The 26275-nt window shown below is 42.2% G+C and overlaps 1 protein-coding gene across 2 annotated transcripts in view; it reads right to left on the reverse strand.

The window, feature by feature from the left end:
• GPM6A (glycoprotein M6A) overlaps nucleotides 1–26275 on the reverse strand; it is a 504858-nt gene that overhangs the window by 251295 nt on the left and 227288 nt on the right. For both annotated transcript variants that reach the window (XM_069244597.1, XM_069244607.1), the window contains exon 3: nucleotides 990–1182. In XM_069244597.1, coding sequence (XP_069100698.1) covers nucleotides 990–1182 — 193 coding nt within the window. The remainder of the gene's footprint in view (nucleotides 1–989; nucleotides 1183–26275) is intronic.

The raw sequence follows: 26275 nt of genomic DNA on the forward strand, positions 1-26275 counted from the left end.
CTAAGAAATTTCACCCATATTACTGCACACGTTTTGTCTAAACTTCACTAGTAGGAGACAGCCGGACAAACACACATGCGCTCTGAGGGAGAGTGCTGGGGGAGTGCTCAGCACTCCCCCAGCACTCTCTCTCAGAGCATGTCACCCCAATGGTCCGCCCCTTTACAAGGAAACGATAACAAACACCGTTTGTTATCGTTTCCTTGTAAACGTTTTGCAGCTGTCGCTGCTGATGTGGGGCGACGCTCCTCCATCCTCATAGACGAATCGACCCTGGTCTTGACCACATAGCATCACAGTGAATGATTACTCACCTTTTACTTATTCTCACCGTATATCTATTTATATTTTTGGTATTGAAAGATCAATTCCTTTTTTTGGAAATAAAGATACCAAAAATATATGTTGTTGAGCTACAGTTGTTGCTGATAGTAACATATCGTATGGAAGAGCCCCATATATAGCTTCATATGACAAAATACAGAGGCTCTATGGGCAGCAGCATTTTTAATATTAGACATTATGGAATTTCAGACTCCTATAGCAGAACGAATAACTATGCCAACCACCTAAATACAGAAACATATATTTACGTAAAGTATGTGCTATAAAATGATCTATGAAATATCAAATAGACACTGTGTATAACAATGTTAAATAGTCCTGATCATCGAATGGAAATTTGGCAACTCCCTCTGTGCATCTCTGCGGGATTCTGTGTTCCATCACGTGTTTCAAATATAAATATAAGAAGCAAGCGGAGGGAGAGGAGAGACACCCTGACTGACAGTCGCTATGTAACAACTGATTCTACATAGGCACATCTTTGTTTTGGAAAAATTCTAGTTCTGGTGACTTCTTCAGCGAATATGTTTAAGAAAACCAAACAATTGTTGCTGGGAAAACAGTTATTTCCAATTACATTTCAATAGTGCCTTATTACACAGATTTCAATCACAGGCCAGACAAACTGTTAAGTAATTACTTACATGGCGAAGACATCAATAGAGTCCCCATCAGAGTTATCCATATCAAAGTAGGTCTGCAGCATGACAACTGTTCCAGAGAGCGCTTCGTGACCACATCCACAAAATAGTGCAACACCAGCATACAGCAGTATGGTAGCAATCAACGAAGCATAGGGAATGCCCCCTAAGCATTTGATGCAACATTCAAAACACCCTGAAGAGGGAATAGAATAGAATTAAGAAGCTGTTGTTTGAGTTGCAATCTAAAAACAGAGACAATCACTTCAAAAGTTATTTTACACTAATAAAGACTGAAAGATATTTCCGAAGCATTTATATAACACACAGAGCAAGAATTATAATGCTTTGGCATCATCTGGGTATATGTGTGTGCAAGGACACCTCTGGTAGCTGTGACACAGAGCAGACAGACTTAACTTTGAAAAATGTGTAAAGTATTTAGCAGTATCAAAATAGTTTTAAAACTCTAAACATAAGACAATAAAAATTCCACAATCAATTTTGGGATATGGATTTTTAAATATTTAAGGTGAAAGGCACAAAGAAAAAGTAAAGAGCCAATTGGTTGCTATTGTTGACCCAGACCTAGGCTTTGTTTCAGGCTGACCTTCTAACTTAGGGCCTGATTAAGAGTGGGATTATATTTCAGGAGACGGGATAATCATCACTGTTGTGACGGAGTAGCCCCTGCACCAAACTCTAAATCGGGCCCTTAGTCTGTGAAATGGAAGTTGAAAGTCAGATAGTCATTGGGCTAGCTCCAGATGAAACCATTGGTTTTGGCAGAAGAAGTGCAGAGCAAAAGAATTTTTTTTTTTTTTGTGTTTGCTGTCAGGCAATATTTTGCAACTTTTCCAGGTAAAGACTTCTGCCTTTGGACTCTAGCTGGGCAAGCATGAAGTAACCTTTGCTGCAAGCTTCTGTTGACGCTTTGTAGATCTGGAAATCCAAAAAAGTGTAAACATTTCAGTGTTTCAGCAATAGATCTTCTTAGACATTTCTATGGCTCTCAAAAGAGTAGGGCCAACACTAATTCTAGAGGAGTACTCCAGAATGGTCCAGTTCATGTCCAGTTGCTACTGCTCAGCTCAGCACGTCATTAAAAAACCTCTTGCACTGTGTTGTGTCCCAGATTACAATAAATCAGTAGCCTTCCAGGTCTCCACATAGGCCTCAAACAGCGAGTCCTGTCTTCCATCATTCTACAGGTCCAGACAATGTGCTGATGAGTTGTGGGTGATGTGACACTTTTATTTCATGTCCAGTGGGTAGAACCTCCCGGACCAATGTGGAAAAAGTTCCCAAAGGCAAAATTTCCCACTTTTGGAGCACATCCAATTTGCCTTACTTCAAACTATCCTAAAATGTACTACTAAAATCCAAGGTGACACAATCTTTCTGCACTTAGAGATGGCTTGTGCATGCCAGCCAGGGGAATCTTTACAGAAATGAGCAATCCCTTCCTCCTCGGCTACATCAAAGTAGTTCTGTGAACCCTCCCACTGGGCTGGGACATGTTGGCTACAGACAGCCCAGGGACAAAAGGTTTCCTTCCCCATTCTCCATTTACACTTAACGGAGAATTTGCAGGCATCACCCTGATGCCTTTCAAGTAAGTGAAGTTCTGAAACCCTCCCCAACTGCCTTTCTTGAGATGATACATGCCACATATCTCAAACCCAGGTGTTCCTGCCAAAAGGCCTAACCCAATATTTCTTCTCTGGGAGCAGTTTTCACACCTGATTAAAGGGACACACTGAGAAGCCAGTTGGAAGGATAATGCTAATTATTGCACTGGAGTTTTAGGAAGACTAAGTCTAAAGTTTTAAAAGTCACTTTCCTAATTGTTTGTTAGAAATATAACTTGACTGCTGAATTGGATTTAAAGTAAACATTAATGATACTCTAAATTATTCCTGTACCTTGTCCCAAACCAAAGTTACCAGAAGTACAATTATACTCAGAACTTTAACTTTTCTCATAGGACAGTGACAGCCTTTCACATCTAGTAGAAGTAGAAGAAGGAGGTAGAAAGTAGACATATCTCTCAGGCTGATCACTGTGGATACATTCCAACAATAAATGATTACATATCACACTTTTAAATACTAGGCACCCTTCCTCATGGGCTACAAGGCATATTTAGGAATGACGTATTTAATATTTAAAAGCTGAGTTCTTTCCTGTTAAAATTAGTTATTTTGCCAGGCTCACTTGCAGGTTTAAAAGCTTCAGGAGTCAGGTTACATAAATTTACCTGAAGCCATGTTTTCTTTGCCAGCAGAGTGGATGGCACAACCTGTACTGTAGTCCACAAGTGACATTTAACTTTTTCATGCAATTGATGCATTTTCCTAAACCATATACTATAGAGTTACTGGCCAATTAAGAGTTAGCAAATGTTATCATATTTTTCAGGGGCAGAGCACATACACTGTGGCCCCGACAGCAGTGCCACAGTGTGAAGAGTTTAAAAACTTGCAGTAAAAAAAACAGAAAAAATGGGTTTGACAATGAAAAAGAGGCACTTTCTCACAATGTGTCTTTGGGAAATAATTTTTTTGGTTGGCTGTACTTTCTTATTTGTCAACCAGGTCCATCAACTCATGGCATATGTTATTATTTAACTGTGTTGCACTGTCAAATTAGTTCTTGATAATTATTATCATGGGTGTGATGATTAAATCCTACATCCTCAAAAACAGTTTTAAAACAGGTTTACATTTCACTTCATTTGTTCTTTTGACAAAGCTATTTCAGCATATATGTTATTGACAAAAGGGAAAATACACATACTAATAGGTGTACAGACACACAAAGTATTACCAGTAAGGTGTTGTTTTATGCAGGCGTAAATTTCCTCATGGGAGCAAACAGAGTGAGGTTGCCTTTAAAAGTAGGTGAACGTCCTCACTTGTGAGTTCGCGTTTATTATTTTCTAAGGCACAGATATATTCTGGATAGCGTTGGGGGCCTCCTCTTATTAAGGATGAGAGCAAATCCCTACCAAAAACAAGACTGGGGGGGTTCACTTGCAAAATTCACTGGGATTTAAGTGAAGGGGTTCCTATATACGGAAAATAGTGTTGATCTAAAATAAGAAAACAAGATTTAAAGTGAAAATGCAAAAGTTTAACAAATATGCCACTTTAACCTATTTTATTTTTCTCCCAACTAACCTTCTGCCTTGTGACACAAATAATTGTGGTGCTAAGCAGAAATAGTTGGCAGATCATATAGGCATGCGGTCGGTCTACCAAGTGAATGCATTCCCTACATAGCTGCACATTTCCTTTCCTAAGTAGAATTAACTTGATACTGGGCTAAACGAATCTAAGCAATCACATACACATGCCTCAACTGATGAAAGGGGACAATTACAGATGCTCGTGAACAGTCAGTGATAATTAACGGAAGAGCAGCACTCCAGCATTATCTAATTGACTGTAAACACTAGGCAACTATTGCTTTTCTAATTATACTCTGTAAAGTGGTTAGGTGTTGCAGGGAAGGAATGAAAAAGATCACGATGATATAGTCTGTTTTAAGAAAATACACCGTTTGAAGGGGTCGACCAGGGCAGAACAAACAATTCCTGCATCTCTAACAGTCACTAGAATGTTGCTTTGTTTGATGATGTCAACGGTGGTTTCAAGATGTTTTGTGACATCATTCAATGGATGGCCCCTCAATCATTGTGGAGGCCATTAGAAAAGTCAAATCACCACTGCCCATCGAATGCCACGGAGCCCAAGCTCTCTAAACACACTCTGATGAAACAGCGCAGACATAAACAACAGACTCATAAAACACGAGGCTGGCACCACGGCATGACGACCAGCTCTCATGATCCCCACATCTTCCACATTTCCAAGGGGGCGGCAAGACCACCAGGACTGAGCACAGCGGGGTGCTACTGATACGGCAGCACAAGTTGCTGCTGCATGGCCAATGCTGCTATGAGGTGTTAGTGGAGTGCAGTGTGACCAACTGGCGAGTAAGTGAGGTTTGAGAATGAGGAGCAGTTTGTGGGGCTGTGCTGGGAGCAGTGTAAGGACAAGTGGCTGCTGGAGCAGGGCCCCTGCCAGGAGCGGGCATGCATTAGCATCAATTCACCAAAATGCCAGGGGTAGTGGAGGTGACATCACACGCCATTTAACCTTTACTTTCACTCACACAATCATGCTTATGCATACACACATTTACACATAAACACACGTTGTTCTCATATAAGCACACTCTCACCCACAAGCGCGCGCACAACATACATTTAAAATCATTTTTTAACTTACCTCAGCTGCCAGGGAGGGTCGTATTCCAGCAAACTGTAATTAATTCTTTATTACATTAACTGTGAATAATAGCCTATTATTCACTATCAGTGTAATAAAGAATTGACAAAAACAAGGAAGGTGGGGCTTCCTTTCTGTGCCTGGATCTGATTCTGCCACCTCCGAGGCCAGGGGTTGCAAAGGGCACGCCAGAGATCGTAACTGCGACCCTTAAATTACTTCCATGTGGGCCTTCTGCCCCAAGCATGAGGAGATCATCCTCTTTGCTATGTGGTCCTCCAGGACTGCTTAACTCCCCATTTGGAAGTCGTTTTCCGATCTGGAACACTTTTCTGTCACAGAAGTAACAAACAAACCATGCAGTACCTTTTTGTATTGTTTGAGACTTGTGATTCGCTCTTGTGCCTCAGGATGTAAACTGCCATTAGCTGTAAGTAGTTTAGCCAGAAATATACAAAATAAACTTAAATAAAGGAGTAATTTTGTTTAGATAATGAACCTATGAAATTGTTATTTTGCAAACGCCCGCATGCAGTAGGTAACTGCTTATACGTAATGTGCTCAAATACCCTTTCGGGTCTTGTTCGAGCTATATAAAACTGCAAATAAATTGAAACATTAACGGATACATTTTAAGGTTGTAGTTAACGAATAATTTGACACCAGAAATGACAATTCATGCTACCAGAACACCTCAAACGTTATACAATTCTATAATGTCTATCCATCAGTGATAATTCTGCTATGGTCCCCATAACAAATGAATGAGAGGCATGCCCATGCAGTGACATGAGAATCAGGCAATTACTGGTGCTCCACTCCACTTAACGATACATTTTCAACACACTGCAGTTGAAGAATCTACCACTGACCATCATGCATCAGGAAGAGTGGTCTTCAAATCTCGACTTTCATCTTTTTGAGAAAGCTAAAGCGTAATTAGAGCAACTCTTTCCAGCGTCTGCTGAAGGATGATTGGAAGGACATTGGATAGTGACCACCTCACCAGGAGATAGAAAGGAGTCCCTAAGAGCATGACCAGCAATAAGATCAGAGAAAGACGAAGATGAGGCAAGTTGTGCAGTTAGTCAGCTGATGCCAATGGATGGATGCAAAATACTCTTACAGAAAATATGTTTTTTAAGGGGCAGCTTGGAGCCTTCTTGGTCATTCACATCCCCTCACTCGCTGCTGGTTGCAACATACTGTAGACATGGGCTACTTACCTGATCCTTGTACCTAGTAGAATATTTACTGAGAAACTGCCGACCAGATAGCCTTCAGTGATATATGAAGATAAGTGAGACATTTCAGTCAGAGGAGCAACAATTCATGAACTGCTCTAGATCTAGTGAGAGTCGTGGCAAGATATAAGAGACCTCTGGTGGAGCACCCCAACAAGCTGTGGTGCCAGGAACAGTGGTGGTATATGAACACAGTAGAAAATGGAGTAAGATCAAAACGTATAGTAAAACTAGGTGCTTGAATTCATCCTTGGACCATCATTGGTGCGAAAATTCCACTCCAGGAAAATCTTTGAATGTTGAAGATTAGAATGTGACTGGTACTCAGGCAGGTGCTATAAAAACTGATATGTAAAGGATGCTTTGGAGAAACATTGTAGGCATTGTGTGTGTTAGACAATGATTCTTGTTCATGGATTCTCAGCTGGTCGTGGTATTACTGCAGTGGAAGTGAAAAGTGTGACTTGGTAGAGCATCAGAAATGACACGGGCACCAACACAAGAATGATAGATGTTGAATCAATATTAGCTGATACCCTCCCTGCATTGATACCACTCACCCTTTCCATTAAGCATAAAGAGCAGAGCAACAGAGGAATTGAAGTGAACAAAACACAGCACGTAGAATCAAAAATTGAGAAGGGGGGGCCAGTTGTTGCAAAGAGGATACCAGGAAGGAGAAATTGAATGATCCTCACAGAGCATGATCTGGCAATAGAAAAGAGCAGACTGTTCACCTGGGTAATGCAGAGTTGCTGACAGTAGGACAGGACAGACAACACAATGAGTCATTAAAGTGCTCAAAGAGGGGCTGACATGGCTGAGAAGGATGTTTGTTGTGGTGCAGAACTATTCACAAACTACAGAATGCTATGGGGGCTTACAGTTAAAGATGATATTTTTTTTAGCCCGAATAGCTGACCTCTGTTCAATAAAAAATAGAAAAATCTGAGGAAGAGTGCAGCTTGTGTAAATGGACAGTGAGGTTGTTTCTGGCACTCTCAGCCATGGCCCAGCAAAACAAAAGCCCTACAGCAGGCACAGTTGCCTCTGTGGTGGAAGACCGCATTTTGCATAGTTTGGAAGTAACAAAGTCTGGTTCCAAAGGTCATCGATCGTCTTATAAAAAAAACAAAGCTCTAAACCAATTAGCGCGCAATCTGTCTACAACTTTGGCATATTGTTATTTAATGACAAAACTACAGGCAACTGAGAATGAGAATGGATAAGGAAAACAAACTGCATTCTATTCCTAACAATGTTCCCATACATGATGCAATCAGGTAACAGCAAATCCTACTATAAAGTCTTGGAGTGAAACAGGTGGTTTTCTTGCTCTTGTCCCCAACCACCGTTTCGCTCATGCACTACCAACTTGGCCCACAACACTGGTCAGGCTCAGGTCACTAGGGCAGAATAATAGCACACGCACGTGGGAGAGGTTCAAGTGTGGAGTACTGACAGCACTGGTCAGACCACGTGTTTACCGAGAGCAAGATCCTGTGCCTCGGCGCCTTGGTAAGGGATTTTCTCTTGAGCCACAGTCTCATATGGAAATGGCAAAGTGTTCAACCAGCATTCACTTTGAGTCTCCTCACTATTTGTCAAAAAGCAAGCTCTGAAGGATTTATTAAAAAAAAAGAAAAGCGGTTGGGAGTTCTCTTCTTGCAGCCTTGTCAAGGAGAAAGCTGAGAATGCTCTTCATAAAGTGGTCGGTACAACTCTGGAACAAAGAACATGGACCAGGGAAATTCTGGAGCAGCGTGAGATTAGAAGGTGCACTGCCAATCAGAACAAACTAAGACAAGTGAGTAGAAAGCAAACTAAAATAGCACACACACAGCAGATGTGTTTAAAGTTTAAGGAGACCGTCAAGAAAGTAGAACAATCCTTGTTCTGTCACAATACACTCAGATAAGTATAAAAACAGGGTGACCTTACTCTAAACACGATCCTCTTTCCACCCATGGAAAAACAAAATATCCTTCATTTAATCAGTTTAGACTAGAAATGAGTATCTCGTGTATAATGAGTCATGGATCAATTGTAGGGTCTCAAAATCTTCCCTTCTCAGACAACCCCCAAGGAATAACTTACAAGACAGTGAACACTCACACAGCTTAGTTTGAACGTCACAAGTTCATCCTCTTCTTGTAGAACAGCACCTTATGGAAATCGCTCAATCTTGAAACCACTTCACCAAGACATCCAAGGAGGTAGGAAAGCTCTGTAAGTACCCCCTTTGAGTAAATCAACAATCACACACAACAATCTGTCCAAGGACCCAAAACAACACAAGACAAGGAAATGGCAAATACTGCTCCAGTCAACGACCCTGTCACATACCATAAGATGACATAGCATAGCATAGCATAGCACAGCATAACACAACACAACAACATACAAGCACATTTTTTAAGTAACATTGACATATATTAGGCAGTGCCTCAGGGGTGAGTGGGACATCATCAACCTTGCTAAACTATCTCTAGATTGTTTCTGTTGTACATCATCTGACACTTCAAAAAGGTGTCAAGTAACATTTACACATACCTTTTGTGCAAATATTACTTAAAACAAGATGCGGACTAGCTTTTACACTTCAACCCATTATCAAATACTAAAATACTCTTCTAGGCCTTTGAAACAACTTCCCACTGCTCCCATTTCAGGTTTATGCCTTCAAATTCAAGCTTACCATTGGCTGCCAATCATTAGATTGCAATTGTTCTTTTAGTGAATAAGGATGACTAGCTGACAGTTGCTTGATCTATCGAAAGGGACCCTACTGGGATATATCTGATCTCCTTCTGGCCTCAACGCAGCACTCCATTGTTAAATGCACTCTTAAAGAAGCAAGTCGCCCTCCTCTGGATAGCACCGGATGCTAAAATCCGTTTGTGTTCTTTGAACAGTCTGAGAACAGTGAAAGGAATAAACACTCCAGCAGATTATAGTTCAGGTATTTTAATCCATCTTGTTGGCTCTTACAAAAATATCCAGGAGCAAGCCCCTTTAAGTAAAAGACCTTTGCTACCACATCATGAATGTCTTGTACTAATGTATTTAATGGTATTACTGAAATTAGTTGAAGAGATGGGGCAACCACAAGAAAGCAGCCACCATCTGCTGATTAATCTATCAAAGAATGCAAAGAGAATCTGCACAAAAGATGTAGTGAAAAGGAAGTAGGTTGAGGGAAGAACTTACAAAGAGCAAGCACATATGCCATGATCAAATACCAGAAATATCAACTGAATGCTAATCATCACTATTTGACTAGTATGCACCATCCGCATGGGCTATAGATGTTTTACTGTATCAAATGGAGGAATAATGATGATGGCTCTTTCCCTGTTGCAAAGCCTAATCAGATAATGAAAAGCCAGCACATTAGTCCATATTCTCTTCTAGGCCTTGTGGATGTAAAATCCCACCAACTATCATTGATGCTAACAAAATATTCCTGTAAACTGGTCGGACAGTGTGCAACAGTTACTAGTACCTAAAATGCAGCTCATGAAACAGTCAACCAGTGGGACTATTAGTGATGTATGTGGACATCATTGTGTAGTCCTGTCCCCTCCTGACTGACTGAATGACTCTCAATGTTACCCAAAATTACAGCAAAAAATGAGGCTCATTAAAGCAACCGTGGCGAAAGCTAGTTTTCCCACTGCCTTCCTGCCAGCACTAGACAAGTGAGATGAGCACACTTTCCTCAGACGAAATTAAAGCATAAGTCAACACATCAAAACATGTACTAAATTAAGGAAAGTAATAAAATTGCAATATATATGTAAAATGTGCAACAAAAAGCACCATATTTGAACAAATAGGCAAATATTTTATCTGAGGCTGCAAAAGCCCTTGTAGTATAGTGGAGAAGTGTGCAACATAAGCGAAAGGGCTATTAGTTAGAATTCTCCTTTTCAGTTTCCACAACAAACTAGCTCACATGTGGCCTTGAAGTGAGGAGAAAGCAAATTTCATTTTTAAACAAATCTCCATCTGTTGAGTTAATGGGAGTGGGAATGTGAGATATGGTGTTTCATTTCATACAAAAAAAATATTTGAGATTTTATATTAAGCATATGTGTAGCTTGTGTTAATTTTTCAAAATTACATTTATGGAAGATATTTCAACATATATTTATTGATACTAACAATACAATTTGTGCCACACCACGACATTATTATAAGGAGTTTGGGCCTCATTTATGGCTTTGGTGGTCCTTAAAGCGGACCACCAAAGCCCTATGGAGGACGCCACTGTCATACCGGTGGCATCCCACCCAAGCATATTACAATGTTCCCATTGTATTGTGCGCTCCCACCAGGCTGACCTGCAGGAACAGTGCTATGAGACTGGTCTTGGCTCCTTTAAGGGAGCCGAGGCCACTTTCATAGCACACCAGCACCATCAGAATGCCACTGTCTACTTTGCGGACAGTGCACATTCCAATAGTACTGGGCAGGATGCCCCGTGCACTGCCCATGTCATGGCAATGGGCAGAGCAGGAGCTCTCTTATGCCCCCTGACACTGCCTTTCTGCCAGCCTTTCCATGGTGGGGTCCCCAGCATGGAGAGGCTGGCAGAAAGCTGAGGTGGAATCAGCCAGGCGCCCTGGATGAGTACAACTCCGACCGCCATTAGCCTGTCAGGTTGTCAGGCACCATGTTCCTGATGGGGACGGTGGTTACCTGGTGGTCCAATCACCAGGGTTATATTGTGGTGGTCACACCACCACAGCTGCAGCAGTCCAACCTTCATTGTACTGCCAGCCTCATAATGAGGCCCTTAGTCATCTATCAACTCATCCTTTCAATACTTTGAGGGTAGTTAAAGTTTCGGATGGAAGAACTACCATAAATGAGTGGTTCTCCTGCCCAACCAGTTCCTCTGCCACACTTAGAGCAGTCTGCCAGTGGAGTAAATGCCAGGTCCAGCAACTAACTAATTGAAGTTAGTGACTCATCCACCACAATGTCCCCGCTCTTTATGCGTCAACATGTCTGCACTAATTAGAGTGATCCTCCCGCTGGATAGTTACCCTACCCAGGTCCACCAAGCTATACAACAAAGTCCCTACCAGGAAAAGAAATGATGGCCCCTAAATGCAGGAAGGAAACTCCATGCATGGCAGCACCATTGGCTTCGTTTTTCAAAAAAAGATCTGCTTTAGGAGTTTTTTATATAGAAAAAACACCATAAACTGTAGAGGAGGCTCAGAAAACATGAAGTCCACCCACCTACCAAGTCGGTGAAGCATTGCCACACATCTTTCACCCGCTATATTTTCCACATGACTGATAGAGACCTCTTTGCCTAAAGTGCATCTGTCACTGCTTCAGATGCACTTTAGGCAAAGAGGTCTCTATCAGTCATGTGGAAAATATAGCGCGCGAAAGATGGGTGGCAATGCTTCACTGACTTGTAGTAGAATAGGCTGCCCAACTTATATTACCTCAGCAGCCCACAACATTTTCAAAAACACCTTCAGAAACAATTCCTACGGTTCTACACAACCCCTTGTTGCCAAATGAGTGAAAGATCCCTTCATTCATAATGATTCAAACATCCTTCCTATGCTATATCAAATAAATCTCTTGCTGCTCTATTAGAGATACTTCTCCTTTTTAATGTAGGTAGTATAAAATGTTTGTTAACCCAATCACCAATTTTGGCATAATTGGAACATTTTCCCTTAAGTACTATCATTTTTTGTCTGTCAACAGAGTCTTCTGAAAATATCACATTGCAACAATAAATTAGAAACATCTTAAAAGAAAACCAGTTTTCAGCACCTTGGGCTAGTTATTCTAATAGGCTGATTAAGTATTCCAAAACATGCAGACTTAGTGCACAATAAAACGTATGTGTATATGTGCTTATTTCTCTCATGCACTTTCAGCTTATCTCTGCTACATCTTCATGTGGATCAGAGGTAGTGCAATCTAAAACAGTGTTCTAATTCATATTTTGAAAATATTTATATTACAGTCCATTTTGTAATTGGATGTTTGCTATGGACACGTACACATCCTACAATGGGGTTTGTGAGTTTAATATATTGATCCTCTTACATTTAACCATAAAGTAGCATTTTTGAGGCTCAGAATATTTACTAATGTTAGCAAAGAGACAATATATATATACTCCCTGAAAAAACAAAGATTAAAGTAACGTTATAGTTAGGTGAATGTGTTAGTGACAGCATTAACGTTTTGAACTAAAACAACCACCGATATTCACAATTTATAGCAGAGCTAACTATAATTTTGTGCCCCCACCAAGCACTGCTTATGACCTCACATATTACATCACTCATGGTGTTCGATGACATCACTGATGACATCTTCCACTGACTGTGCATTTTTGTTTCATAGTTGACATAGTGGCAGGTAGCTACCGTATTACTTTTCTATCTAATTTTGTACAGCCTGTGTCCAGTTGCTAAGTGTAAGTGATTAAAAAATGGAAGTGCTTCTAATGCATCATAGACGTGAGAGGTATTGAACATGTTATCAATCTTTGTATTGAAGAGATAACAGCTGATAAGTTCTGCCAAGTATGTTCCACACAATGTTTTTGACTGCAGAAAAAGTTCCAAAGGGGGCCTGGAGTTATTAGACAGAAGCGTCTCAGCATGAAAATTTCTACATAACATTTAAGACTGTGTGCACCAGGTACCAACCTATGTACTTGTTAGCTTTAGAGGTTGGTGCATCTGTACAGTTTTCAGTACAATATGAACGCTGCACGTAGCACATACAGACCATGGTTCTTATAAGCAAATGATGTCTCTTTGGACAGGTTTTACATAGTGTACACTGTTCTTACTGGATACTTTGCAATACTCTTTGGTGTATTTCCCATAAGAGTTTCACTGTCTGCAAACAATGTGGTATACAGTAAACTTTCTCCATAGAGTAAACACTGTTTAAAGTGGACATTCTTATACACATAGCAACTTCATTTCTCAATGTGGGTCCGGTGACAGTGACATGTTAAATGTAGATAAAGCCTGTCCGTAGTAGGTTATCAATTTTGGAAGAAACGTTGAGTATCTTGAGGGACATGGATTTCTCTGGACACTTGTATACAGACTGAACACCGTGTGCAATAAGGGTTTTCCTAAAATCTGTGGTTGATTGTTAATTTGAACTAGTCTACACATTAAGTAGCCTAGTATAGGGTATAGTGAAGTAGCATGTATAGGGTACCCGTGAAGTAGCACAGTATTGGGTATAGTGAAGCAGCATGGTATAGTGTACATTTTTCACATAACCATTGCTTGCTACACCCAAGGGAGTTTTATCTGTCACGGCATTACAGCTGCTTCATATTATTCAGAGATACTCTGTACTTATTTTCAGGCCTCTAATGCCACAATAGTTTATAAAGCAATGTGTGCAAAAGAAACTTGGATGATGCCATCAGTAATGTCATAGAACATGTCATGAGTGATGTAATATGTGAGGCCATAAGCAGTGCATGGCGGTGGCTCTGCTAAAAATGACTGGTGAATTTCTGTGGGTTTTTTTAGTTCAAAAAGTTAATGTTGTCACTTACATATTCACTTAACTATAATGTTATTGTAACCTTAGTTTTTTCCAGTGAATTTCTAGGATTTGTTTTTAACCAAAAACAGATCTTTTTATCACACCTAATTATAACACTACTTTAAACCTTTATTTTTTCATTGAATTTCAGTTTTTGTTTTTTAACATAAAGTAATATTTCATTACCATATGTGAAAACCAACATCTTTTGTCCTCTTCAGCATAAGGTTGGCCATTGTGCCCCGGGACCTCATCCAGTGTGAAATACAAGAAAAAATGGGAGGGGGAACACAGCACCCTTATTAGGACCCAGGGATCCCATCCCCTGGGGCAATACAAATAAAAAAGGATGGAGCCTATGTTGCCTCTGCAGTGGCTGACGCCCATACTACATTCCTGGTGCGGGTCACAACCAGTGGCCGACACCATGGAGGGAGTTAAAAAATCCTCGGATGCGTCGCACCCCTCTGTATCTCCCTCTGCCCAGCTCCACCAGTCCCTTTGTGACGTCACTGTTTGTTTTCCCCACTGGTCAGGAAGCACCCGTAAGGCCGCTTCCTGCTCCGGTGGGGAAAATGGGCCCAAATGGGTCTCCTCAATGTTCGGGAAGGTCTTGTTTAAAAGGGGAGATTCTCCCATTTCAAACGAGGCCTTCCTGAACCAGTTTCCTGACCCTTGAGCTGCGATCGAGGGCCAGAAAACCCCACTAGAAACTAGGGATTTCATTTGGGGGGGCGTCCCCCTCCGAAAATGGGCCGCACCTCTCCCGGGTCATTTTTTTAAAAAAAGGTAGGAAGTAAAAAAATATAAAACAAATTAAAAATGATTCTTAAAAAAAAATAATTGACAGGGCGTCGCCCGTGGGCAGGGACGACCCCCTGTGGGGGCAATACTTTTTTTATTAGTTGATTGTTTTCCCTTGGGGCTACTATGGCCCAAGGAAACTATACACCTATTAAAAAAATAGATCTATATATATAGATCTCTCTCTATCTACATATATATATATATATATATATATATATATATATATATATATATATATATATATATATATATAATAATAATATCTATGTAGATATATGTATCTATCTATCTATCTATCTATCTATCTACCTCAATAGATGTATCTATATATATATATATATATATATATATATATATATATATATATATATATATATATACAGAGAGAGTGAGAGAGGGGTAGGTCAATGGCACAGGCTCTGGGAGTGATTTTTCAGTCCCATTCGATAACTACTCTTCCAGTGATTATGAGAGAGGTGATGAGGACAGTCCTGCTGTCCCTTCGCAAGCACAGTCTGTGCAGCAGGACAATAGCAGGGTAGCCCAACCCAGAGAGCAGGTGCCTGCGGTGGAAAGCAATGAGAGAGTGCTCTCTTAGTAGCTCCCCAATTTAGTTCAGCCCAAATTCCACCGCCCAAGTCGTATTATGGAGACATAAAAATTATTTATCACAAAACAACCTGGTTTTGTAAGGCAGGCATCTGCATTTTTGGTCCTGGGCTCGACGGCCATATAAGGAAACCTACCGAACCCAGATATTTCTGGAAACTAGACATCCGGAGGAGTCCACAGAGGTGTGACTTGTGTGGATTCCCCAAAGTTTTATTACCCAGAATACCCTGCAAAAGTGAAATGTTGAATAAAAACTTTTTTCTTGCATTTCTGTTACACAAACTACAGGAATATGCTGGGATCCACAAAATTCCTATGTCCTGATAAAAACACTACCCCACTTGAGTGCCTGTACCTAATGCCTGTATCAGGAATGGATCACCCCAGGGTCAACAGTTGCCCTCATGTAAGGACCAACATTGACTGTTGTGTGATCAATCCCTGACACAGGCCTACCAGCACAAGTGAAGTACCATTTTATTGGAAGACTTAGGGGAATGATAGGTGGAAGGAAATTTGTGGCTCTTCTCAGATTCCAGAACTTTTTATCACCGAAATGAGCAAAAAAGAGTTTTCTTTGCCAAATAGTGAGATTTGTAAAGGATTCTGGGTAACAGAACCTGGTGAGAGCGCCAAATATTATCCTATGCTGGGTTCCCCTATGTGTCTAGTATTCAGAAATGCACAGGTTTGGTAGGTTTTCCTAGGTACCGGCTGAGCTAGAGCTAGGCACTTTCCAAAAAACAAGTCAGTTTTCAATGTAAAAATTTGATGTGTCCATGTTGCGTTTTGGGGTGTTTCCTGTCACAAGCACTAGGCCTACCAACACAAGTGAGGTACAATTTTTATCGGGAGACTTGGCGGGAATGCTGGGTGGAAGGACATTTGTGGTTCCTCTCAGATTCCAGAACTTTACATCACCGAAATGTGAGGAAAAAAGTGTTTTTTGCCAAATTTTGAGGTTTGCAAAGTATTCTGGGTAACATAACCTGGTAAGAGCCCCACAGGTCACCCTATTCTTAATTCCGCTAAATGTCTAGTTTTCAAAAATTTATAGGTTGGCTAGGTTTCCCTACATGCCGGCTAAGCTAGAGGCCAAAGACCACAGCTAGGCACTTTGCAAAAAACAGGTTAGTTTTCTTGGGAAAATCTGATGTGTCCATGTTGTGTTTTGTGGCATTTCCTGTCACAGGCACTAGGCCTACCCACGCAAGTGAGGTACCATTTTTATCGGGAGACTCAGGGAAATACTGGGTGGAAGGAAGTTTGTGGCTCATCTCAGATTCCAGAACTTTGCAGCACCGAAATCTGAGGGAAAAGTGTTTTTTCTTTGCTAAATTCTGAGGTTTGCAAAGGATCCTGGGTAACAGAACCTGATGAGAGCCCCACAAGTCACCCCATCCCGGATTCCTTTAGGTATCTAGTTTGCAAACATGCACAGGTTTGTTAGGCTTCTAGCTGGCTGAGCTAGAGGCCAAACTCCACAGCTAGGCACATTCCCAAAAAAATCAGATTTCAATGTAAAGATGTGATGTTTCCATGTTGTGTTTTGGGGCATTTCCTGTCACAAGCACTAGCCCTACCCACACAAGAGAGGTACCATTTTTATCGGGAGACTCAGGGAAATGCTGGGTGGAAGGAAGTTTGTGGCACTTCTCAGATTCCAGAACTTTGCAGCACCGAAATCTGAGGGAAAAGTGTTTTTTTGTGCCAAATTTTGAGATTTGCAAAGGATCCTGGGTAACAGAACCTGATGAGAGCCCCACAAGTCACCCCATCCTGGATTCCTCTAGGTGTCTAGTTTGCAAACATGCACAGGTTTGATAGGTTTCTAGCTGGCTGAGCTAGAGGCCAAAATCCACAGCTGGGCACTTTCCAAAAAAAGTCAGATTTCAATGTAAAAATGTGATGTGTCCATGTTGTGTTTCCTGTCGCGGGCATTAGGCCTACCCACGCAAGTGAGGTACCATTTTTAACAGGGGACTTGGGGAAATACAGAATAGGTGTTTTTGTCCCTTGTCTTTCTCCACATTTTTTCCTTCCAAATGTAAGACAGTTTGTAAAAAAGACGTCTATTTGAGAAATGCCCTGTAATTCACATGCAGGTATGGGCACCCCGGAACTCAGAGATGTGCAAAGAACCACTGCTTCTCAACACCTTATCTAGTGCCCATTTTGGAAATACAAAGGTTTCCTTGATACCTATTTTTCACTCTTTATATTTCACCAAATTAATTCCTGCACACCTGGTATACAATGAAACCCCATTACAAGGTCCAGCTCCTTTATTGGTTCAGGGTACCTAGGGTTCTTGATGAACCTACAAGCCCTATTTATCCCCACAACCAGAAGAGTCCAGCAGATGTAACGGTATATTACTTTTGAAAATATTGCATTGCAGAAAAGAGTTACAGAGTTAAACATGGACACATATTTTTGTTTTTTTTTCACCTCGATTTCAATATTTCTTTTAATTCTGCTGTTATTTTCTGTAGGAAAACCTTATAGGATCTATACAAATGACCCCTTGCTGAATTCAGAATTCTGGCTAATTTAAAGAAATGTTTAGCTGTCCTAGATCCAGCATTGGTTTCACACCCATTTCTGTCACTAATTGGAAGGAGGCTAAAAGCACAAAAAGTAGTAAAAATGGGGTATGTCTCAGTACAAAGCCTAAATTGTGTTGAAAAATGTGGTTTTCTGATTCAAGTCTGCCTGTTCCTGAAAGCTGGATAGATGGTGAGTTTAGCACCACAAACCCTTTGTTGATGCCATTTTCAGGGGAAAAAAATCACATGCTTTTTTCTGCAGCCCTTTTTTCCCTTTTTTCCCATTTTTCTTATTTTTTACTTTTTCTTTATTTTGGCTAATTTCTTGGTCTCCTCCATGGGAACGCACATACTCTGGGTATCTTTAGAATCCCTAGGATGCTGGAAAATAAGGACACAAATGTGGCATGGATAGCTTATGTGGACAAAAAGTTATGAAGGCCTAAGCACAAACTACCCCAAATAGCCAAAAAACGGCTCAGCACTGGGAGGGGGGCAGCAGCTAGGGGATTAAGCCCTGGGGGCCCCATCCCGAAGTGCCATATTTTTTTAAAGGAGAAGGGCCCCCTCCTAGAGGCCATGAGCATCATGAGTGACATACATTTAACTTAAAAAAACAAAGGTTACAGAGACGTTATAGTTAGGTTCACATTTTAAACGTAAAAAAACATAGAAATTCACCTGTTACAGTTGGAGTTTTTTTTAGTAACTATAACTCCAGCCCTAAGGTAACTATAACTCGTGCCCCCACCATGCACCGATTTTTAGGAATATTTTTACGGCAAATGTTACAGTGATACTATCAATGTTATAACAGATTTCAAGAGTGCTTTAATATCTGGGATAATTAGTAGTGCATGGCAAAGGCGCGAGCTCTAGTTACTTGAAATAACTCTATCTACATCTGAATTTCGCTGGTTTGTACTACGCTTAAAATGTGAGCCCTACTATAACATCCCTGTAGCCTTTGTTTTTTTCTTTGAATTTGTATGTCTTTTTACGTTAAAATAATTTTAATTACTCTACGTTAATCCTACCACCGCCATGCACAGCCTTCGGACTGTGCACAGCAGGAGTTGGCATCAGTGCCAGGCCATAGGCCAGGCCCTGTGGCTAATTCCCTATAACCACCCACCCATGCGCCATGCACGGCCTTCAGGGAAGTTGGTCCAACCCAGCTTCAATCTTCAAACCCCACGCCATGCACGGCCGAAGGGCATTGAAGCTTAAAGGGGGCAACATGAAATATGTATATTTAGGGGGGTCGCATGGGCCCCCTGGGATTACATAATAATTTTAGGTGGTGCCATGCAGACCACCTTGGGTCCCGGGGACGACCACCTCCGTGGGGCTACATTTTAAAAACTATGAGGGGGGCCACGCTGACACATGTGGCCCCCCTCCCTTGGCTGTTTTCAGCCCCACGGACTCCATCCCCCTAGGGTCAGGCCATGTATCTAAGGGTGCCCGGGCCCAATCAGGGCACCCTTCATTAACTTATAGGAACTGAGGAGGGGAGCCTAAAGGCTCCTGTGGTCCCACTTGGCTCCCAACTTCAGTGGGAGCCAGCATTACTCCTGCAAGCAGGGAGCTGCTTTAAACAGCAGCTCACTAATTGCGGGAGCAATGTTTTCATCTGTTTCTCTGCACTCATATTTGTATGGAGAGAAAAAGATGAAAACTCCACTTTCAGGAAGCACGTACTGTTGGACCACTTCCACTTACTGAGAGCAGAGCTAGGTTTGTTTTTGATTGGTGGAAGATGTCAGCTCCCACCGAGCAAACACAAACAGCTACCTCCTGAGGGTGGGTGTTAGGAAAACTATTGCTAGCATTGTTAGGTTCTTCCCTCAGCAAAAACAATTCCCCTTTTCCTTGTACCCACGTAGTTTGCAGCTGCGTCCTCACTCCCGGTGGCTCTTGCGGAGGCTGTTCTTAGAACTAGCTTCTTCAGGTTTAACTGCCACTGAAGATGGTGGCCGTAAATCCTTGTGAGGTCAGTGCTCTAGTGTTTCCACCTTAATCTTGTGCTGAAGCTTCTCTCCAGGTGTTTCTCTCTTCAACTGTTATCCTGAGGAGAATGAACATTGTTCCTGAGGCGCTTTGTTTCATAGAGAATTCTTCCAGTTTTGAGTAATGAATTCTTTTTCTTGTTACGGTGTGCACTCCAGCTACTTTTTTACTTTTGAAGAAGGTTATTTTTTTCCTTCTTTCAACAACTGGCTATCGGCTTTTTGAGGACAATTCGTTTTGGCTTAATAGAACTTCAGGCAACTGCATATGATTTCCTGACTTTCCAATATATATATTACATATATTTTCAAGAGCTCTTTGCTTTGCAGACTTGTCAGTCTTAGAGACAAATCTTGGTGCTCAGACTAACTCCTAGAGACTGTAAATGAGAAAATACATTAGTAGTTTGTATATTTGTGAACTTTTGATCTGTTCTCCAGGGAACCTTGGAAACCTCTGACTCCTGGAGAAATGCAGATAATAAGTTAACATTGTACTATCTAGAGAGAGGCTATTCTTTTAAAAGATCCAGGTCCTTCCTTTAAAGAAATCCCAATAAGAAGAAACGTGCAGGTTTACAGAAACACACACTGAATAGCCTATCCTCAAGTGGGAAACACAGGTTGGAACTGGATCTGGAGGCGGTCTCTCTTTTTCTATTCCCATTCCCCTTTCCCCTAGCAGATGCAGGGTTCAGATAATCAGTTAAAGTCTGAACACACATCTGTTGGAGGGAGCTGGGTAAAAGGCATCTGCTTCTGTGGAAGTTTGATTTAATGGATAATCTTCTGACAGAGGGCACCTCAAGAGGTAACAGGAGCTGGCCCTGTGGAGTGGTAGTACCCAGGCTTTTCTATGGCTCCATGAGGAGGGCCGCTAGGACCCCCTTCATGGTTTTAATTTAGCCCCAGGGAGGTAGTAGTCCCTGGGGAAAGGGGAGAACCCGAGCAGCCCCCCCTGCATTCACTTAAGTTGATTTACCCCGAGGAGGTGGAAGTCCCCAGGGCTGCAGGGGGCCACATGGGCCCCCCACATTAACTTAAATACATTTTTTCCCCCAAAGTGGTGGCAGTCCCTGGGGCTGTGGGGGGGGCACGCAGTCCCCCCAGCATTAACTTAAGTAAATTTGCACCAGGGAGGTGGAGGTCCCAGGGATGTGGGAGGCTTGTTGGGCACCCTGCCTTCACTTAAACACATTTGCCCCAGGGAGTTAGTGGTCCCCAGGACTGCGGGCTCGCAGTACCCCCCTGCATTCACCTAAACATATTTTCCCTGAGGAGGTGGCAGTCCCCAGGGCTGCTGGGGGTTACATGGTCCCCCTGCATTCATTTAAACACATGTGTCCTGTGGATGGGCTGCAGGGGAAAGTGCTGCTCCCCTGCATTAACTTAAGTAGATTTGTCCCAGGAAGGTGGCAGTCCCCCGGGCTGTTGGGGAGCTGATTAGCCCCCCCCAGATTCACTTAAACAACATTTTCCCAGGGGAGGTGACAGTGCCTGGAGATGTGGGGGGTCACGCAGGCTGTTCCGCATTCATGTAAACACATTTGCTGGTGGTCCCCAGAGATACTGGGGCCACATGCCCCCCCCCACATTACCTTAGGTAGATTTGTCTCAAGGAGGTGGCAGTTGCCACTGCTGCAGGTGGGGCCATACAGCCTCCCCACATTAATTTACCAATTTTTGCCCAGAGAAGGTGATGGTTCTTTGGGCTTTCATAAGCACTAGGAGGGGGGGCCCTGTGCCCCCCTCTTTTGTTTTTACAATGCCCATGAGACCTGGCCCACCCTGGCGCAATGACACATTCAAGCACAGAGACCTTGCTTGCTTTTTTTTAAAAACAGTGCAAAATGTGCAGTTTTGCTGTGAATTTTGTGGTGATTTAAAAAAAATATTTTTAAGCCGGGGGGTTGCCTGGGGTCCCCCTGCACCAAGGCTTGTGGGGTAGGGCAACAGTACCCTGCCCACTTATCTTTTTCTGAAGCCGTGTCTCAAAATGTCTGCCAATCAGATCTCTGCACAAGATCAGGAGAATTTGCAAAGCTTTTGTGCCTTCAGATATACAACTTCATTTTTATTTTAATAGTTTAAAAACTACTTAATGGATTTACACAAAATAACATAAAACACTCTTTCTGGGCCAAGAGCTACATTTCTGCCAAATTTGGTGTAATTATGCCCTGCAGCCCGGGCTGTAGTAGTGTCTAAAATATGTATGGGAATTAAAATGGGAAATGCACATTTTGACCACCCCCCCCATTTTCCCCAGCCCCTGCTTGAGGGCTCATACAGATCATCCCAAAAACTTTCAATGCACAACACGATTTTCGGGCAGACTTTTTTTGGGAAAATTGGGTGAAGATTTGTCGAAAGATATTGTCAAGTCAATAAGCACCTTTTCAGTGGAAACTAGATCCTAAATGAACTATCTACTGGCTATATATATAGGGGCCCCTCCCTTTTATGGCCCCGGGAGCCTCATCTCCCAGAGCCATATAGATATATTTTAACATGACCCCCTCCCCACGTCTCTAAAAGGGCCTTTTTGGTTTTTAAATGGGAGGGCAGCTGTGTGACCCCATCCTAAAGACTTTAAAATGCCCTGGGGACCCCATCCTCAGGCCTCTTTTTTATTAAAGGGGAGGGGGCAATGTGGCCCCCATCCCCAAGCCTTATTAGACCCTGGGGACCCCATCCCCCAGGGCTGTTTTTTCTAAAGTAGAGGGGCCCATTCTCCAGGGCCATTACTTATATTAAAGGGAGCCATTTGGGAGCATGATCCATTTGCAGTCCACGGATACTGCATCCCCGAGACCCACATTAACATACCACATGGCCCCAGCTTGCTTCCCACATGCTGCAGGAGCTGGTAGTGCTCCCACCTGCAGAGAGTAGCTACTTCTCATGCTCCTTCCATGTGGGAGCAATCTCTTGCTCTGCAATTTCAAATCTCCTACCCGCTGGGAGCAGACTCAGGGCCTCATTATGACACTGATGGTCAACAGACCGCCAGGGTCATGGTCGTGGTCGGACCGCCGGCAAAGTGGCAGTCTGCCCTCGACATTACGACCATGCAGAAAGCGCCATGGTTGGACAACTGGGCCCAGGCATTTTTCGGCCGCCAGACAACCTGGCAGTGCTGGCGGTCCCAATCTGCCAGGGTGGATTATAACCCCTTTTCTGCCGGCCTTTACATGGCAGTTTGACCACCATTTAAATGCTGGTGGAGACAGGGTGCCCTGCACTGTCCATGCACTTGGGCAGTGCGGGGGCCCTGTGGCCAGCCCCGTCACCCAAATCACTGTCTTCTTTTCATCGAAGATGCATCCACCTCCACCCCAGAAGAAAACAATGTTAATTGAGGAGGACTCAGACCTTATGATAAAATTTAAAGCTGATCATTACAAGGCGCTACATGATCTGCTACTATACAACTTTAATAGAGCAGAGAAGGCAGCCACGTTGCAGGAGCTGACATTCTATGTTAATGCATTGGTGGGGAAGACATGCACCATGGGAGACTTCACAAAAAGGTGGCAGGACATTAGGAGGTGGATGAAGGAGATCCTATCCTGGATACAAGTGGCAAATACTTTTCCTGGAGGTGGACCTAGGCTCTGGCACCTTGTTGTCCCTGTCAAAGAGTGTGTCATCATCACAATGCATCCTGGCCTGCTATGCCTTTTTTGTTCCAAAAAACCCCAGCAAAACGCTAGGTATAAAATAAACACCCCTTCCTCATGACTAGATATAGTTTCCTCATGCATACCGCTATGTCCCCACTCACACCACAAAGATATGCAGATAGTTGTGTAGCTATTTTAGCTATAGTTTTATACACGTTATTTTAGCAAACTAGGCCTGCTGCTGTGCACTTTAACTTAGATATATTTTATTCAGGTTAATTTTATTAATTTAACATTAGCCACAATCGCGGTCTTGTTTTATTTTCTCTATCTAGCTGTTCTTCGCCTTTGTCAGCACTGCATTCTTAAACAAGACATTTTCTCTCACTCTGTGCTTTTCTTAAGGCTGAAGTAAGATAGGTTGCCGGCAGAAGTGGTAAGCTTTGTCTCCAATGTTCACCGAAACATACACACTCTTACGTGGGGATCCTTTCTTGGAACATCAGATGTGTTATTATTAAAACACTACTTTGACCCATGTACGTTATAGGGAGATTACAGCCAGATGACCATGACTGTATGCTCATTGCTTCACTGCAGCTGCTTGTGTAGACTACCTGCTTCCTGGCCCATATGGGAACGGTATCTATCTAGACTACACGCCTCCTGCTCAGGTATGATGGATGATGTCTTCTCAGGGGGAAACCGAAAGGCAGAATTAGATCTTAACATGCCGTACTCTAACATAGATTAGGTAGGAACTATCTTTATGAATCTTAGTGATAGTAAGGTAGGGTTGATCTTGTGTTTTACTCTCCTTGTCACAATTTGAATCTTATTGTGCTTCATCACATAGTTTTTGCAACACATGCTTTATTTTTTCTAAGATGCAGTTACTTCAGTAAAACCTTATTGAACTATACTCTGCCTCTGATTGTCCTTGCATATGTGAGACTAATGTAACTGAGGGAAACGGATGAGATCTCAGTGACCACTATTCCCCTGAGGAGTCATGTATGTCATACGCACATTTGCCCTAATCATCCCTGCTCTTGCGTGGAGATGAGGCACTTCTAGTTAGCCACAAAAAATCTAGATTAGGCTAACAGGCGTCACATGGTGTGGGATTAGACTTAGTCTGCCGCAGTACAGGTGATCCTGCTACCCAAATCCAGTAGTCTCATTAGGATAATGAGAACCTATGGAACATCACTATGTCCTCACTCACACTACACAGATATGCAGATATCACACAACTGCCTCTCTTACACAGCCTCTGATACCCCCATTTTCAGAGAGTAAACTGTTGAAATTGTTCTCAGCACACTATGGGCCAGATGTATGTAGTTTAATGTTTACAATTTCCTTATAGCGAATCGTATAGATTCGCTATTAGGAAATTTCAAACTGCAATGCATGACAGAGTGTTTGACACTCTAAGTGATTTGCAGTGGGTAACAAATGGACCTGCCTCATCAGCATCCATGAGGCAGGTCACACTTTGCAACCCATTGTGAATGGCTACAATCCTAGGAATGGTGGTATGCTTGGGTCAGCAGACCACCATGTCTGTGACTGCTTTCAAATAAAGCAATTTTTGTTGTTGTTTGTAATGCAGCCCATTATCCTTAAGGGAAAACAGGATGCATTACAAAAAGAAAACTGAGAAGTTTTCTTTAATTTTTTAAGTGTAGACTGGGGTTCGTGTGACCACTGCCTGCTCGTAAAAAGATATTTGCACCCCCATTCGCAAAGGGGAAGGGGTCCCTTGGGGACACCCGTCCTGTTTGCGAACGGCTTACCACCAACTTGAAGTTGGTAGTAACTGCAAGTGTTGTGTGACTGCATCCCTGGTCACAAAACATTCTTACATCCCTCTGACAAATAACTCGCTATTAGGAAGGGACACCCTTGGTAGGTCCCTTCCTAATAGCGAGTTGCAAAATAGGGATAGAGCATGGCAAAATCAAATTAGGTTAAAAGTGGTACATAACAATGAGTTCCTCCCCGGACATATCAGAAATATTGATCCTCTGCCTGCAAAACCTTTCTCCCCATTGCAAATAATCGGGACTCAAAATAAGAGACAATGCAACAAAAATATTCACTAGCAAGGTGACACAGATGTTTGCTTTCTTATGTGGGAAGACTGTGCATAACTCCCATCAACAGTTTTTTCACCTGTTGATGGGAGGGTCGGAGGGAGGGTCGGAGTCTTGACTGTTAACTCTGTCGCCCCTCTTGCAGTAGCAAGTGTGTTTCTTGGCTTTGAATAAGTATGTTTTATTTAACTTGAATCTAAAATAATATCATGTTAATGTTTACAGTATTGTATAATACATAAAAATTGTATACTGTAATAAACCTCAAAATATTTTCCCATTTATTTTCTTCTTTTTCTCTGTGTGGTGTCATTGTGATTCACTGCCTTTGCTGACTTTGTGGGACTACATGGCAATACCAGTGACTGGCCGTGTGTCCTGCTTGACTTACTGCATGGCTTGGCTTGAGTAAATTTGAGTCTATTTAAGCAGTAGCATAGCTCTAGTAGATGTAGGTGTAATAGCACATTGCTTAC

The sequence above is a fragment of the Pleurodeles waltl genome, chromosome 1_2 (genome assembly GCF_031143425.1).
Source record: "Pleurodeles waltl isolate 20211129_DDA chromosome 1_2, aPleWal1.hap1.20221129, whole genome shotgun sequence".
NCBI classification, from domain to species: domain Eukaryota; kingdom Metazoa; phylum Chordata; class Amphibia; order Caudata; family Salamandridae; genus Pleurodeles; species Pleurodeles waltl.